Source organism: Pleuronectes platessa, chromosome 24 (assembly GCF_947347685.1).
Source record: "Pleuronectes platessa chromosome 24, fPlePla1.1, whole genome shotgun sequence".
Lineage (NCBI taxonomy): Eukaryota > Metazoa > Chordata > Actinopteri > Pleuronectiformes > Pleuronectidae > Pleuronectes > Pleuronectes platessa.
In genome coordinates this window covers 8,703,767-8,721,697 of record NC_070649.1, presented here as the reverse complement: position 1 = coordinate 8,721,697, position 17,931 = coordinate 8,703,767, and the positions used below count along the sequence as shown (strand labels likewise).

Here is a 17,931-nt window from a genome sequence, read left to right as displayed (position 1 = left end):
TCCTCGAGGTTGCTGCTTTCTCTTGAGTGTTCCAAGCGTCCAGTCTGTCTGTCCAATTCCCTAAACTGCACAACTTGGCACAAAGCACACTCGACGGGACTCAAAGCCTCCTTTGCACACTCGCAGGCACCCAATTAGACCTGAAAGCCATAGGCTCATTAGATAGTCCAGGTTACAGGGTTCTCTCCACCCCCCCCCCCCCCCGACATCTCTGTCACACTAACAAGACAAACTCTGTTAAAGCAGGGCTTCCAATTATTCAGAAAAATGTGGCAGTGCTGGTAACAATACAGGGAGCGGCCTCTTGTCAGTAATTTGCAGTGGCCCTTCTCGACAATGGAAATGTAAGACACAGAATTCGACTTGATAAAAACATGTGTTATTTATCCTTTTGAAGAGGAGCCCCGAGATATTGTCAGAAACAATCACATGACATCATCCATACATGCAGACCGCTTCACATCTATAACCATGTGCCACTAGCAATTTTTTTTGTGTTTTGATTGAACACTTCCCTTGAGATTTCTGTGGAAACACTGAAGTGCCTACAGCGCGAAATAATTCTATTCTCAGCACGGGTCAACTCCAAACCCAGGCATTTATAAATGACGTATTATTCAACTGGCTGTGATTATAGTCAATCTTCTGTCACACAGATGCACCACAGTTCAGGTGCACTTACCCTGGTTGTCAATAATTGGCATTACTGATCTGTAAACTAACCTAAATTCCTCACATATCTACCAGACAATCATTTATAATGCATGAGGCCCGGCTACAAATGACAGGAATTTGTGTGTGTGTGTTTGTGAAGAAGGAGAGACAGAGAGAGAGAGAGACGGCTGGCTGTGAGTGTGGTCAGGTGTGTGTGTGTTTGTGAAGAAGGAGAGACAGAGAGAGAGAGACGGCTGGCTGTGAGTGTGGTCAGGTGTGTGGGTGTTATGCATCCTTGCAAATTGTTAGCCTCCGTGGATTGTGGATGCCTACGGTTCCACACTTGGACATCACACACACACACCGGGAAATAAAGCAGAGCCTCATGGGGTTGCAGACAGCATTAAAAAATAACCTTGACCCTGCACATCACCACAGTCTGTTCTCTTTCGATTTATAATAAGACCAAGAAGTAGTTCCACGATTATTTTCCAAAGCCTCTTTTGGTTAGATCGTCTTTATCTCTGAAAACTCCCTGGATATTCTGTTTGTCTTGTTTCTGTTTTTAAAGTTTTTATTTGGATGTTTCTTGCAGAATTGTTTGTTGCAAAACAACACTAAATGTGTTAGTGGATTAGTCAAATAGATTTAAAAATGTCTTAAATTGTTATTCATTAAAAATAACCAGGACTCCTGTGATTGTTCAGAGGTTTGACAATATGTGCCATCATAACCTTTCAGTATGGACTTCATTACCCAGCAGCCATTGCACTTTGCCGACTAAAAACTATCCCTGCGTTCTGATGCTGCTTCTCAAACCAACGCGTTCCTACTGATAGTGTATTCTGACTCAACCGAATTTACAAAGAATGCTCAATAATGTTAAAAATATTATTTTCGGTGCACTACTTGCTATTTGTAATACATGACCATCGTCTCTGTGTTAGTTTCTGTTCGTCCCCTTCGCGTCATAGTCAACGCGGAAGAAAACCGGTGCTCCAAACATGTCTGTGTCCAGCAGCTGCTACAAACCTGTCAGCCATGTCCTCTTTGACATGGACGGATTATTATTAGGTGTTTACACGTTTTTTGTGTGTGTGTGTGTGTGTGTGTGTGTTTCATATCGTGTGAAGCTGTCTCACACCAGGTTGCATTTGCGCCAAAACTGTGGCGAAACAACTCATTCACCAAACTTCGAATCCTCTCATCCGGCAGTCCGTCGGCAAAGACGAAAGTTCAAGACTCCTCCGCACATATCCACACGAGCGGACCACTCCGAACATTGTAGTGTCGAGCGTTTGAAACATTGTTTGCTACTTGTTAATTCGGCTTCCTTTTAAAACATCAGCCTGTGCTTAATTTCTCTGGAAATACACAAAAGTCCACGGTGGTTTAACCTGGATTTTACAGTGAATCAAGTTACCCCTAGTGTTTCCACTGTGATGGCAAGACGTTTAAACTTACCTTTTAGATAAGGTAATAACTTGTTTTTACAAATCATGTGTTTGCCGAATTAAAGATTATAATCTATTGAACCGTTTGAATGGGTCAGAGCATGCTTGGTGATCATATATGTACCCTTTAAGTCTGGCAGCTTCAAAATACCTTATTTTTTAAATGATGTCAGGTTATACGGGGGACCTCTGGCATACCATCTTATGCATATTATTATTTATAACGGAAAAATAACACATAGTGAAGTGCATTGGATTTTAATTGCAGCCAAAAGTGAGTCTCTATCCCCTTTGTAGCCGAACACATTTTGTAGCTGTGCACCAAAGGCTCCATTCACTTTTAATCCTGAATGTAATTTCTTTGACCAGCTCTTCATTCTCCTTGTGTGTTTTTCTCCTCGTTTCAGACACGGAGCGGCTCTACACCGTGTCCTTCCAGGAGATATGTGACCGCTTTGGAAAGCAGTACACCTGGGACCTGAAGGCCACGGTGATGGGTAAAAAGGCTCTGGATGCCGCCCAGATGATCCGGGACTCTCTGGAACTCCCCATGACAGCCGGGGAGCTCCTCGCCGAGAGCAGACAAATACAAGAGAGGATCTTTCCCTCTGCCAAACTCATGCCAGGTATTCTCCATTTTTGCCAGTTTCATTGATGAATTGTGAGCCCACATGGTCGATCGCTCCTCTTGCATGTGCATTGAATATGCAGCATTCCCCCGTGTTATTCAGTACTTCAACTATATTTAATTATCCCTGTAAAAAGGTTAAAAATAACAATTAATAACCAGCTACAGCCGGTTTTTACTCTAACAACCTAATGATGACAAAGTTAAGGTCATAAGTCAATCGATTCTCAAAACCTGTGGCCTCTGTCTACACGAAAATCTAAAATTACTCCTGGAGAAATAATACATTTATAATAATAGAGTACATTTGCATTGTATAATGACAGTAATTAAGCATGTAGCGGTCTCTCATAATTTAATTCATCAAATGACGCACAGATTTCATCCTTACAACGTCATGTCCCTATTGAATTATAATGGAGAGCTTTTCATTTACGTCAGTTATGCTATTGAACAGAGACAAGATGATTGTCAGGGTCGACTCAACAGAACCATTATGCAGATATTCATTTTTCTACTCCTTCCTAAAAGGCATGGGGATTGTTGTTCACGCCCTCCCTCCAAGCTGAGCAAATGTTCACCGAGAGCCTCACATGCACTGCATGCTGGTACATTTAGAGTTTGTTCTCTTAGTTAGGGTATTAGATTTCTTTGTTGATAGCGAAAATAGGCCGTTATAGTCTTAGTGGGTTACTTTCAGTACATTGTATCTGCAGATCTTCATGTCATGTTAATCGTTATTCTTCCACCGGCAAGATTTAATCTGTCAAACCCTACATGTTTTTTTTTTTCTCTCACCTTCCTGCTCACATCCAGGCCATGTTAATTGATAAGCTAAATTGGGAAGCAGATCATATCACCGCCACAACACCAGACATATATATATCAGATGTGATAAAACCAGATTGCACTTTAATAATATTCAGCTAAGCTTAGGGTTATTTCCACCTCCTCGTTGCTGAATAGGAGAGTATTCCCATACTAATTGCTTCTGCCAAGGCGGCCCAACTCCACTTTAAAAGAGTGTGGGTCTTATTTCTAAGACCGTCCCTCCTGTTATAATGGTTTTCCCGTAATCATCCTTCTGTGGTTGTGGTCTGGTTTTAGGTAATGGTTAGGCGTATAGTTAATGATATGGCTGTGTTCAAATCCATCCCCTTCCATTGAGAAAAAGATTAACTAAAAAGAGTAATTATACTTTGACGGCTTCCTTAACCGCTTATTTTATTTGAATTACTTTGACATCAGTAAGGGCTCTGATAACTTCTTCCACCACTGAACACATAATACATCTAACAAAAGAACCGTTTGAGTCAGGGGGACACCAGCAACTAAATTGACTGGTTTTGTCAATGGAGTCTGGTGGCTTTAAACACCGCAGCTTTTTCTAGTAAGGAATCTTACTCTTAAACAAAAAAAGGCCTGCCTCTGTGACATTTCCCTGTAACACTAAATGATGGTATACTTTCAAAGCTTTATTGCTTTATTATTCACAATACAACCAGGCCTCTAAGAGCCCCCCCCAAAAAAACCACACGTATAGGCCACTGTGGGCAATTGTAGATAATCCCGGCTAGGTTATTTTTTTTCAGCTGTCCTGTCTTCACGTGCGAAAATACTGCCTCCCTTTTTTGGGGGTTGTAAATGCATTTTGCCGACGTGTAGTGTTCAATTCTGAGCGTGTGCACCAGGGAAACGCAGCAATCTCCAGGGGCAGCAACACGAACAATGGAGTCATTGCATGAAGTCCTTTGCCCACGCCTCGCAGTGGCATTTCTATTGGTCAAAGTTTAGCGGTCGATTTACCTTTGGCTGATCCTAATCTGAACAACGTAGAACACATTTCTTTGCAATGGGCCGGCCTTGTCTGGCAGCAGCATTGTTTACAGGGTGCACAGGGATGTATTCAGTGTCTGCATGTTCTCTTTACCTAACAGGTTAAAGGTGCGTGTTCCTCGGGGGAGTTTTTATTACAGGTTTTTACAGACTCTCATCCTTGAAACTGTCGATTAAAAAAACCTCCCACAACTCTGCTCTGCTCTCCAGGCGCCATTGAAATTAAAAAGAAGAATAACATGTTGTCTGGGAGGGAGCTTCACATCAATGGGGATTTTTATTGAAAACACTGGCCTTGTAGAGCTGCTATTCAGTATCATTCTAACCGTAAGCCTCGCTTTGAAACATGTTTTCATAACCAGGTGTGGAGAAACTCGTGCACCATCTCCAGAAGCATTCAATCCCCATTGCAGTGGCGACCAGCTCAGCCGATGTGACGTTCCAGTTGAAGACGAGCCAACAAAAAGTCTTTTTCAGTCTATTTGACCACATTGTTGTGGGTGATGATCCCGAGGTGAAGAACAGCAAACCTCAGCCGGACTCCTTCCTGGTCTGTGCCGGCAGATTCAACCCTCCAGCTCCCCCAGAGAAGGTAAATACCCCCGATTACAGACGGACTGCATTTTCAATTCATGTGTGATCATTTAAATATGTTCTCTCTGTGGTCAATCCACATTGTGCGTTGTTTTTGAAGTGATATTCAAATGATGTACAAATGCATTTGGCGCCAATGGAGTAAGTGGCTGAGAGGAGATGTAGATTTCAGACTTTCATACAGCATGAAGCATCACAGACCATCCGGGTCCATTTCAAAGCTCATTCCAATGATGTGGTGCCATTGTAAAGGACACTATAACAAACAGCATAAATCTGTAAAGCTATTAGAGGGCCATTGTCACTATTCAGGCTCCAATAAATGAGTTGTTGAAAGCCACTAGAACAGGTTAAATGTTATAAATTGGTAACTCTTAAACCATTAATCGGCAGATGGTGGATGGTTTGACGTGAAAAATGCAGCTATGAAGCAAATCACCCTGTAGTTATATCGTCTAAAATGTTACCCAATGCTGGGAAGCATGGACACATCTCCAAGATTTTGTATATTCTATTAATAACTGATTTAAAAAAAGTAGTAGTTTATTACACAATTTAAAATGTAATAGAAAATAACAAAGGAACAGAATATGATTTAGATTTTTTAAATGTTTAAGTGTTTATTAATTAACTCTTATAATGGCAGAGGGATCCCTCACATGTGGCTCTCTCTGAGGTTTCTACATGTTTTTGCCCCTCTTAATAGTTTGTTGTGGGTAGTTATCCCTTGCTCTTGTTAAGTCCTAATAGACAAATAATGATTTGTTGATATGCGCTATACAAATCCAATTTGATTGGTTTGATTGATTGAATTAGCAGCATCTCCTGCTCTGTGCCAACCTATCTTTCCGAGCAAGAATGTGAAACAAACATATATGGTGTCGTCTTGACATAAGCAGCGACCGATGGCAGAGGAGTGAGGTTGTTAAGCTGAGGCACAGGCTCATTAAAGACCGATTTTGCCCAATTTTCTTTAAGTACCTTTAAAACGTCGGTAGATGTGCTCTTTATTTTATGGTATTTATGCATTTGCAAATGCCACTGCTTTTTTTAACGGGACTCTCTAATGCACTGCAAACACAGCGAGATCTCTGAACTACAAGCTGTCAGTCATCTTCACCAGCCTCGCCGCCTAAATTACAATTCACACACACACAACTACAACAACGTTACTGCTCACCAACTATTGTCACTTTTTCTCTTCCCCCTCTCTCTCCCTCACGCTTTTGGCTGCAGAATTTTGTCTTGTTTTACGATTGGCAATAACGATCCCCACTGTAATTCCTCGCATTAATTCACCAGTTGTGTTTCTGAAATGAAACTGAGATAAACGAAACACACAGTAATGACTGAGAATAATCTGTTAAAATCCAATAAATACTGGAGATTCACACTTTATAGCTCATTTTTTAAATCAAAGTATAGTCATAAAGAATAGAGCAAAAAATGGCTGGTCAGTACAGGATGGAGAAAACCTTACTATGGCTGCTCCTGTCCATTTGTTGTGATTGCTGTTTAACTCCCATTAATGTGACTCAACATTTTCTGCAGATATGTTTCAAATTGAAGTTTACCAGAAATGAGGACATTACTTTGTCCTAGATTAAATCACTGGAAGCTTTCAAAATGCTTTTGTTTACTATTTCTCAAATGGAAAAACAAAGGATTGTTGTTTAGATCATTTCCTATACTTTCATTTTACGATCATTTATTTTGTAATATATAACGGCCTTCCAGTTTTATCGACCAATCAAACAACTTTACAGCACAAGTTACAGTTACTCACTCACACTCGTATTTATACAGCACGTTTTCTATCACACACCCTTCCTACACAGTTGGCACAGCCATCAGTGACGATCTGGGGTTCAGCATTTTGCCAAAGGACACTTTGGAATGCAGAGTGGAGGAGCTGAGGGATCAAACCACCAACCTTATGGTCGGTGGACGACCCTCTCAACCCCCTGAGGCACAAACAGTGTTTGTCCCAATGCTTTTATCTTGAAACAAACAGATCAAAAGTGTTGTTGTTGGTCACTCCGAATGAGGGTGTTTTCGGGAAAATGTTGTGTTGCCAATACAACATGTCCTCCACATATTCTACCTTGAAAAATCTCACGATAGCCTGCTTCTGTTTAAAGTGTGATATTGTTGTCCCGGACTGCACTGTATATACATTATTGAAATGAGTAGCTAATATTCAGACCTCCTTGTGTTTGTGAATGTGGTTGATAAACAGCAACACCTCTCAGTATAATGCAGTCCCCTTCAACACCAATGCAAACCTCCACCTCAGAAATGAACATGCATTTAGAGTATGAAGAACAAAGTATCATTATCTCTGGAGATATGCAATTATGGTTGAGCTGCTCTGTAGGATTGAATTAGACTTTATGGATGGGCCTTTTTACAGCGCTCATTGTTTTATTTGAATTTGTTTTTGTCATTTATGTATTTGCCCAGGCTTTTGTGCAGCAGCAGCCTGCAGCCTGTATTTGTGTCAGGTCATGGGTTGGGATTAGATTCACAGACCGTTCCAGTCTTGACCGAGCTGGAAAGCTGGAACTCTCCGGATCTCTGTCCAGAAGAGGGATTCGATCATAAAAGATGGAGACACTGGAAGTGTGTGGCTGATGTGTGTCTGATCTGTCGTGCATGCAGCCTGGGCAATCTGATGGTGAGAGCTTTACTCACACTGGACAGTCATCACAGGTTTGACTATGATTTGAGAGAGCCACAGCAGGTAAAGGAGGCGGAGGACCACCTGTCAGCAGTACGTCAAACACCATGTACAGTATGTCCTATATTCAGTTTGATTACACTGCCTGTGTGTCAGCCACTGGATTTAGACTCAAACCTAATGTGTTCCATTTACAGTTCTAAGAGGCAGAGCCTGACGTCAGACTGACACGCACATCTACCCTGGCACTTTGATCAAAAGTGGTGAGCTTTCAGGGTTCATGGGCTGTTTAAGATATATTTTCAGACACTCAGGAAGCTTTTGGCAGTGTTGAGTCAGTCCAAAATAGCTGCCAAATATCTCACTAAAAGACACCAGAGAACAGCGTGCGGCCTGACCTACTTTGGAGAAAAAACACTCATACTGTAGAGCACATGTGAAAAATGGTAGTGTTCCGATAATATGAACAAATCGTTCCTCAGTGCATGACTTGGCAATTAGAGAACTGATTTACATGACTTCATTCTGTTTGAAACTCAGGGTGAATATATATATCTTTTTCTTTTATGTAACCTTTTCCTTACCTTAGTCGAGGATTTAGGGCACGAGATGCCACAGTTTTCACATATTGTGAAGTCCTAATAGGTAAATTCTGATTTATGAATATGGGCTGTAGAAACAAAATCAGATTTGGCTTTAACAGCGTCACACAGAAGACTGTTTTTTTTTAAATTACACAGATATTACAGCTAAAATGTAAAAATAAGGACTTTGTGTCAATGATAATAATGATAAGAGAGAACCTGTAACCATGATATGACAAAATTACACAGTGCTGCTGTTCTCGTAAACCTGCACGGGGGGCACCAGTTTATTTGTAGCTTAACAAATGACTCGTTGTTTACCTTCATTAAAATCCCCAAAGGGTTCAGATTCAAATGGCTAGTGCTGCGGTGGAGTCTCATCCATCATGTATGGACGGTAAACCTCAGGAACATGTCTCGCCTCCTCAGAGAGACTGATGAAATAAACGCTCAGTGGAAGATTGCATTGAGTTACACGAGCGCGCGGAGCAGCAGGTAGCATCGGGGTGATGTAAGAACTTGACTGAGAAGATGGTTCTTCCTTTTTTTCGTGTGGAATCATTTCACCTCCACCAGTGCAAGAGTTACGTTTAAATCTCCCCTGTGGTGGCAATAGGAATGTTCAGAGCCAAATGCCAATAAATGAGGTGGGATTCATTCAATGGGAAGCGCTGGTGAGAGGCAGCTCATCATAGCCAGGACACATCAGTCACCATGGATACTGATAACTGTTGCTCATTCACTTCTTATAATATGTGCTGTCTTGCCTGACATATAGTTAGCAGTTTCCGACAAAATGGTGGTGTCTGTCTTGTAGATGGTCATTGAACGTTTGTGTTTAAATTTTGGCAACAATGGCAACAGAGCAGAATAATGGTTTTCATTCTTCTATCTCCCTTTGTTGGGCTCTGTACACTACATTATTATATGCTGTGTTGTACATTGTATAAGCTTGCACAGTGCCCTTTCTAGAAATACACGTTTGCTTCCTGTGTTAATTCTCTAGAGCCTATAAAAATGTATTCCTAAATCTTTCTTAAACAGTTATACATTATATTGTCACTATGTATTGTTTGTGCTGGAGCTTTTTGTAAACATTCGGTGCAGAGTAAGTTTGAAAACTTAGCGATTATCATACTGAAGTATGTGTGTCTTGGTTATTATACAGGTTTGAGTTATTTACTTAAAGGATCAGTGTGTAGAATTTAGTGACATCTAGTGGTAACGACGTATGCTCTAGCTAAATACTCCTCATCTCCCCCTCTGCTTCCAAACATGAATGAGAAAATGTGGTACCTTAAGTTGTCACAAAAAACCTCAAAAGGTGTTTAGTCTGTCAAGTTTGGACTACTGTAAAAAAACAAAAAAAACATGGTGACCTCTGTAGAAAAGACCTGCTCTGGATATAAATATAAATGATTTAAATATCAAGGGCTCATTCTAGGGTAAAGAAAACCACAATTAGGACAATTTATATGAGTACACACTAGTGAAAACATCACGGAAGATTGCCGTGTGATATGGTCATATAAAATGATCAAGTGATTTGACGGCAACTTTTTGACATGCAGTCTGACCCAGTTGCTGTATTTTATCCGAAGATGAAATACCTTTCTGGAATTAGTAGATTCATCATATAAACTCCTTTTCTCAAAAGTACATATTGAGCTGACAAAAATTCTTCCCTGCTTAAAACTAGCTTTTGATTTAAAAGTTTAGTTTCTCATCCGCCTTTCCGGAATTCTGATATAACTCTAAGTTTCCACTGGGCGACCCCTGCCAAAGGTGGCGTTCCCTCTCTGTGCTTTTAATGCAGAGTGCCCTGTAACAATAGCAAGTCTTAAACATAGGCAGAGATGAACAAGTGACAGTAATTACAACTGTGTAATGTGAAAGGAAAAACCGTCACACCCCCAGACCAAATCTTACATTGTTTTTTCTATGATAGCCATAATTATAATCCCTAGTATTCAGGCTCCTTTGTTTGCTGATGAACATATCTCTTAAATATTTTTAATCAACGGCTCAGTTTGTGTTGAGGATTCAGATTAATTTTGGTCTGTCTAAAAAAAAAGATGTTTAGAAATGAGACCGTGGACTTCCCGTGTCCTTTTCTGAGCTTCGCCTTCAGCTATCACATCATCTGTATTCACTTTGGGTGAGGACAGCTTGGCACAGCAATTGAAATAGGAACATGCCCTCGGTAACATGAACCCTGTCAAAAGAAAGAGCTCTGCAACAACAGGTCTTCAATAAATCTGTTACAATAATTTTTGGTTGTGTCATTCTCTAGACTGTAGACCATTGTCTAGATATTGTGTTTTTACAGTGAATGTTTTTAAGTCTAACATTTGAATTAATTTGGAGTAACTATATGCTAGATTTAGCCTGATTGTATGCTTATGATTTTAATAACAGTAGATGTCACAAATTGAAAACATTTTACTGTCATATCCCCTTTTATATATACAGTCTACATCACAGACCGGTTCCTGCCAAGTGTATGGTAATCTAGGTTGTGTATGGTAATTCATGGTGGTATTGCTGTTGTGCTGAAATCACCAGAGAGAGGATTTGAGTGCGTGGAAAGGAAATTCAAAGGACATTTTTATGATGTCCACGGTGTCATTATACCACATTTATGCTCATCTTGGCCAGAATGATTCATGATGACAATATTATTACATATCTAAAGTTTTTTTTAAATAATAGTTGTATTATAAAATATAATAATGATATAAATTGTAAATCCAGCCAATTGCATTTTTACTTTGTGTGTTTTATCATATTTCCGGCAAATAATGTTCAAGTTATTCCAATATATGACTAATGAAATACTAATAGCTCTTGGTCTTGTGAAACAGAGGATGGTCAGAGAGATCATAGATTAACAGATATGATTATAATACATAAATAACAGTGAATAGTTGAATACAATTTATATTCAAGTTCACTGTCCCTGCTGTAATTTCACATCTTTTTCCTCCCACATACAACCAACACTTGTGATATTGAAATAGACCACGAATACACAATCACCACTGTCTGCACCGTTACCGTAATGGTTTCACGCAGATACAGAAACATAGCGAAGAACATCTTAGACAGAAATTATCGTCTTCTTGTTGCTTGCTTTTTGTTTCTTGGGGTTGTACATAAAACGTATCCAAACTCCAACTGAGATGGACAGAGAGAGGGAAAGAGAGAGAGAGAGGCGTAAAACAGCTGTTTCTGTTAAACACCTCTGCCAATCTCACAGAGAGAGAGAGAGAGAGATTTTAGCTTTCAAGTTATAGGTTATAATATAAAAAACTTATATTATAAGTAAAGATAAAGACAAATAGCGAGGATTACATATTGTAGTCAAAGTAAGTAGCTCCAGCCAAGGAGGTTGTGTTTGTCTGTCTGTGTTAGTAAACAGGATTACTGTCTTTTTTTATCCCCGTTTCTTTAAAATGACAAAATTGGGCGTTTCAAATTTCTATGTGTGGAGTGGACACAGAAATAATCAGAAAAAAGACACTGATACAGTGAATCTGCATCTGTCCTGGAGATGGGTTTACCTGCTGCCAAGTAGGAGGGGCTGGAGTATCATGTTACCTGTAGTATGGATCCCTGCCAGCTAGCATCAGGGTAACAAGGAGTAAATGCATCTAGAGTGACTTGTCACCATGTCTCACTCTCATCCTCTGCTACTGTCATTCATTTTTGATGGACTCTCATAAAAAATGAAGCACGTAGATGGCAGGACACATCTGATTTAATTACTTTAGTCGTCAAGGGGCCGTAAATACAATGAGACTTGTTGGACACAAATCCGTGTCTCCGCCTGTGAAAGATGGTGTCGAATCGACTCCCCATTTACTACCCACACACTCTGCCACGATAAAAGAGATAGTCGGACCAAACACTGTAAATAATTACTGGTTTTATCACCAAATTTGGACCACTAGCCCAGTGCCCTCTCTAAACTGGCCTGTTTGCTTGGCCTGGGGTAATGCTTGTCTCTCCTTGTTTATTTCTTGACATTGTGCTCCTCAACCAGATCTACAATAAATTGCTCCCTTTTTTATTGCTTACGTGCTCAGAGCTTTTTATATACTGTCTATGGTCCAGAATGAAGTTAGAAAACAAACTGTATTCATCCTACATGGCTTATCTGCAATAAGGATTTTCTAATCAATGTTTTTCATAAAATGATAACATAATTTCGATTGATTTAATGGTTATCATTTTTCAATACCTCTCATGTCGACTATTTTAGAGGTCTGTTAAGCAATAGACCCAATACTGTGACCCAAGTTGACAACTTTTCAAAATAAAAGCTCTGAAAGCCCGCTCGGTTAAAAGCATTTCAGCAACAAAAACCAACACTGTGATTATACTTTGACGATAATTACACAGCAGGAAGTGATTCTGTGAATGTTGTTGCCATGCAGGTGATGAGTACCCGTCAGAGGTCAGTCCTTCTTTGTCTGATATGGTGAATAAAAACTGTTATCAAGTTATCAAAAATTATCTGGCGGTGATTTTGACCTGAGGTGAGGTTTCACCCAGTTGCAACTCCCCACTGTGCCCTGCCCACACGGACTGCTACAGAGCGCTGGTCATCAGTTTATTCAGTTTTCATTCATGTTGACATGTCGCATGTCCAAATCACACAAAAGTCGGCATTGCAATTCCTCCAGGGATTTGCAATAGACATGCAGAGTATCAAGACCATAAGGTAAGTGGTTCACTAGATATGTGTTCCACGGACAGAGAGACATTTGAAGAATTAGCAGGTAGATAAAACTGTTTTCAACTTGTGCCTTAGACAAAGTACTACTACTAATATACTTTATCTCAAGAAGGTCAAGAGAGAGGAGAGAGATTGACCAGGACCAATTGTGTACCATCATGTTCATCAGCTCTGACTAGTTTTTATAATGAAAACAATAAGAGTTATAATTATGGACGTACAGATGTAATTAATGATGGCAACAACAGTTCATATAATAATAATAATAGTTGTCTGAATCCTGCAGCTCTGGAGTCCGAGCCAGTTTTAAGAGTGAATGTAAGTGGCAAGAGTAAACTCCTCCTTCTCCCCCCCCCCCCCCCCCCCGCCACACACACACACACACTGTTATATCGAGTGTTCATCAATCAGCAGTCCTGCCAACCCTGACAACTCTTCACCTCGATTAAAAGTGATGGGGACTGTATATCACAATTTAACTCCAAAATACTGCATTTGTTAATGGCTCCTGGATCATATCATAACAAAGGGGGGCCGAGAAAAGAAGACATCATTCAACAAGGGAGCAACGGTGGGATTTTCTTTGTGTGCCATTTGGACATTTACAGCCTAATTTAACAGGGAGATTTGAGGCACCCGATAGATATATCCTCACTAACTCCTCTGCTCTCACCTTAAAGGATTCTTTCGCTGTATAGGTCTGCCTGTGGCAGGGCACACCTGATTTTTTTTAATCTGCAGCCAGCCACGGTGAGGGCTGGCATTTTTCTTGATGAGATATGAAACTGCGGCTCAGAGGGGGAATTGACAGAGTGTTCAGTGGAATAACGAATGATGATGCGTCACTCCCTGGCTCCCGCTCCGTGACAGAGGAGTGGAGGAAGGGGGTGAGAGGCAGAGACAAGCCTCGGCGCGAGAGAGAGAGAGAGAGGGAAGGAGATCAGACAGGGAGGGGGAGGTAAACAGAAGAAACACTTGTATGGTAATAACGCACACGTACTCGCACACAATCTCCCTGCCTCATTCCACTGATGAAAACCCCACTTTTGTTTGTTGTGAGTCACTAAGATGTGAGAAACCGGCAGAGAGGCAGATAGATGTCACACGTTCAGTCCACTCAGACAGACCCAGATTTTGTAATCAAAGGATTTTTCCTTGCACAGACTCTGTAACCAGCTTCTCTGTGTTTCTCAGCGCTACTGTTTAAATGATGACTCACTGTTGGCTAGAAAACAGAGTTAAGGTCAGAAAAGGCACAAGTGAACTAAAAACACATCACACCCTATTTCCAGTGGCTCTACTGTGTCTCCGTCTATGGTGTTTAGTTGTGTTAGACGAGACGGGCTAATGGGCTAAACGTGTGACCAACACTTGAGCTGCCGGCATAGTGATAGTCATGCCTCAAGAGACCCTCATGAACTGTGAAGCCCTTCATTAATTACTGTGGGTCCTAGCAAGACTGCAGCACACCAGCTGTGTCTGACACACATGACACTGACATACATGAAGTTGAAAGCTTTTAAAGTAAAGTAGGTTATGCTGGGAGCTGAGTGGGCTTGCATTGAAAACAGCACGCGATGGTTTATATTCATTTTGGATGAGTCTGTAAAAGACAGGGTCAATGACAGATATATTATATGATGTGAGCAAAAAGAAAAATGAATACATGTGCATTGCGGTGTGGTCAAGGTTAGTGAAATATCTGTATCACACCAAACTCCACCTCCTTTTGTGTGGACCCTAAATACCAATTCCTAATATCTAGCATTCTGAACAAGGCAACAAGGCTTATCGATTTTGGTTTTATCCCCAGACCTTTCCCGCTTACATTTCCAATCAGAATTGTAAATCTATCCCTACAATATTTACTCAAATGTGTGAGTACTTCCTCAACTACTGTTCAAATGACTGTACATGATCTATGGTCATTCTAGATTGAGCTCCAGAGATGCTATGAAGAGAAAGGAGAAATATTCAGACATTGCAGATTCTCCCACTCAGATGTCATTGTTATCATTCAGTCTGCAAACAAAGTTTCACTGAAGCAGAATGAATTTTATACAGCAATTCCAATATGGTAATCTCTATTAGAAAAAAAGAGAAGAGAAAGGCTCATTGCGTAAGTGGAGGGACAGATATATATCTAATAGATTGTGTTGGTGGTCGTGGGTCGTGATCTTGGTGGTAGCTGAATCGTGGATTATAATTTCAACAAGATTTGAATATAGAAATATGCCTTCTCACATATAATACTATTACTGGCAGTACCTCTACTATTACAAATGTCATTATGGCTCCCAATCATCTCTTGCAGACATTTCTTTTGTACAAACATTGAATAACCTCTCCGTTTATGTTTGAAGCTGTCTTTTCTCGTCAATGTTGTAAATATTGTTATTTTGTCCATGTGCTTTTTATTATTTCTATGGATTAATAGATTTTTCATTACCTTTGCTGAGGGTCAAGGGCAAAGGATGACACACCAATGAAACAAACTGTTATTTGTGAATATGGGTTAAACAAATAGATTGTTATGGATTGATTGATAATACCTAAAATAGGCACAAATACAAAAGCATTGGCTAGTAAAACGTCTGTATACAATATAGGAAAAGGGGAGAAATGTGTAGTGTCTGCTATTCAGAATTATTTTTATGAAAATGCTCCCTGCAGCCAAACAAATATATTACAAAGATGTGATTTAATGTGATACTCGGGAGGCCTGGGGCGGAGCAGAGAAAGCCCCACGTCCCTCACTGTGAACACCGCAGTCCACCGGCCCCACAGGTGAGTAATGTGGTGTCGACGCCGCTGTCTGAGCTGACCGAAAGTGAAAGAAAAAGCACTGCTCTCTTTTCCACGGAGAGCCGAAGACATCTTTCATAACTCCAAAGTAACAGCGCTGATGAGACAGGAGATTTTACCAAAGGTGTGCTCGGCAGCCTGAATATGATTAATGAAACATGAAAGTGAGCTGGTTCATGCTCATACTGATAGGGAGGGAGAGAGGCAGTGAGAACTAGTTCTTCCCCTGTCATTAATCATACAGGGCATTACACCAGGGGAAGGCTTAATAATCCAGATATTCAAATCAGGTACAATTAAGACATGCACTTTTTCTATCTGAACATTAAATTAGCCCATTAAAACCCGGCCAAAGCTTACCATATTTACACCAGCCCATAGATTTCCAAATCTGTGAATTAGGTGAATATACTGCAGGTGTTTGAGGTCAGTTTAAATGCAACAAGTTTGCACAGAATCCCTAATTTAACAGTTTTGCGTAGCCTGTTTCTTTTAGGATTAGAGATTAGATTTGATCAAATCTTAATTATGGGCATTTGAAATAAAAGCCATTTTTCCCCACAATACATGCGAGATGTATGAACAATGCATGAGAGAGCCAGACAATGGGTCCTTGAGATTATGTTTTACAAGAACATTTCATTTTAGTGACAGCAGTGTGGATAAAAGTGCACTTAAGCAACTGTGGTGCTGGCTACTGGTGTATGAAATGCTGGTAATGGAGCTGCCGAAGCATCCCCTACATCCACACCTAGGTAAATGGACCGCATTTATTATAATGCTTTTCCCAATGAACACTCGAATCCCTTTGCACTTCAAGTCATATTCTTGTGCTGTTATATGCTGTGCTTTTATATCCGACATGATGTTTAAGGTTCAGTGTCTTTCCCATGGACATGGCATGTGGACGGTAGAAGCCAGAGAATTAACCGCCAACTTGCTGGTTAGTGGATGACCCTCTCTTCCCCCTGACCGTCCTCTCTGCTATAACAAGCGTTAGGGGAAGTGAGACAATTTCCTTCCTCGCCTGATCGAGATACACGGCAATGCTACACCAAACTCAAGGAAAAAAATGGCAGAATGCCTCAAACAATAGCAGTGATTAAACCAAAATATCCTGGATGCGAACACTGATGTCTTTCGCTTTTGGATTGAGCCCCTGCCGAGTGGCGATAAAGGGATTGAACTGCTTTTGCAAGGTCAAAGGTTGCCATGCTGAAATTCGTGCAAGTTTGGGATTTGGATTTTTAGTGTAGTTTTGAATTCAGCCCTTAATGAGTTGATTATTTTTGATTTGCATTGAATATATTTACATCTTATTGTTCTGTACAAATTCGGAAATCTACATCAGTAAATGTTTTTAACTTGAATTATTCGTAACATCAAGATCTGATATGTAATTTAAGTATTCCCTTGATTTTTTGATTAGTGTACATCTAATGGGATTTGAAATATGTATTTTATTTCATAACATTTGTTTCCCATTTCACCAAATATACATACTAAACAAGCTTATGGTACTTGCAAAACTAGATCTGTCAACATACTAATTGTCGGTTGTACGTGTCAGAAGATTATACAACATTTCATTCCAGACACTAATCAGCGAACCCCAAAACGGAATGTTGTCCACTAAAGGGGGAAAAAACTTATTACACATATGATATTATCATTTTCTAAATTAAGTTTTTTAATATTCCTTTCATTGTTACAACAGTTGTACCACTAGCCCATTTCAAAGCAAACCGTATTGGTGCAGGAACAGTATATTAAAGAAAGCCTGCACTGAGGAATGAGAAAGAAAGAATGGGATCTCACACAGGTCGGATAAGGTCTGCGAATTCCCTGTTGAAAACAGGAGCTTTGGATGTGAAGATAATGATGCTGCAACAACACGGCAACTATAATTCAGGGCCTGCCCCACCCCCGTGCGTTTATTGGCTTTCATCCCTCAG

General features: G+C 40.3%; 1 protein-coding gene across 1 annotated transcript in view; it reads left to right on the top strand.

The window, feature by feature from the left end:
- The first annotated feature begins 1,621 nt into the window (after positions 1 to 1,621).
- The window catches only part of pudp (pseudouridine 5'-phosphatase), a 32,771-nt gene continuing 16,461 nt past the window's right edge, over positions 1,622 to 17,931 (top strand). The window contains exons 1-3 of the mRNA XM_053417140.1: positions 1,622 to 1,728; positions 2,516 to 2,734; positions 4,935 to 5,164. Coding sequence (XP_053273115.1) covers positions 1,659 to 1,728; positions 2,516 to 2,734; positions 4,935 to 5,164 — 519 coding nt within the window. The 5' untranslated portion in view covers positions 1,622 to 1,658. The remainder of the gene's footprint in view (positions 1,729 to 2,515; positions 2,735 to 4,934; positions 5,165 to 17,931) is intronic.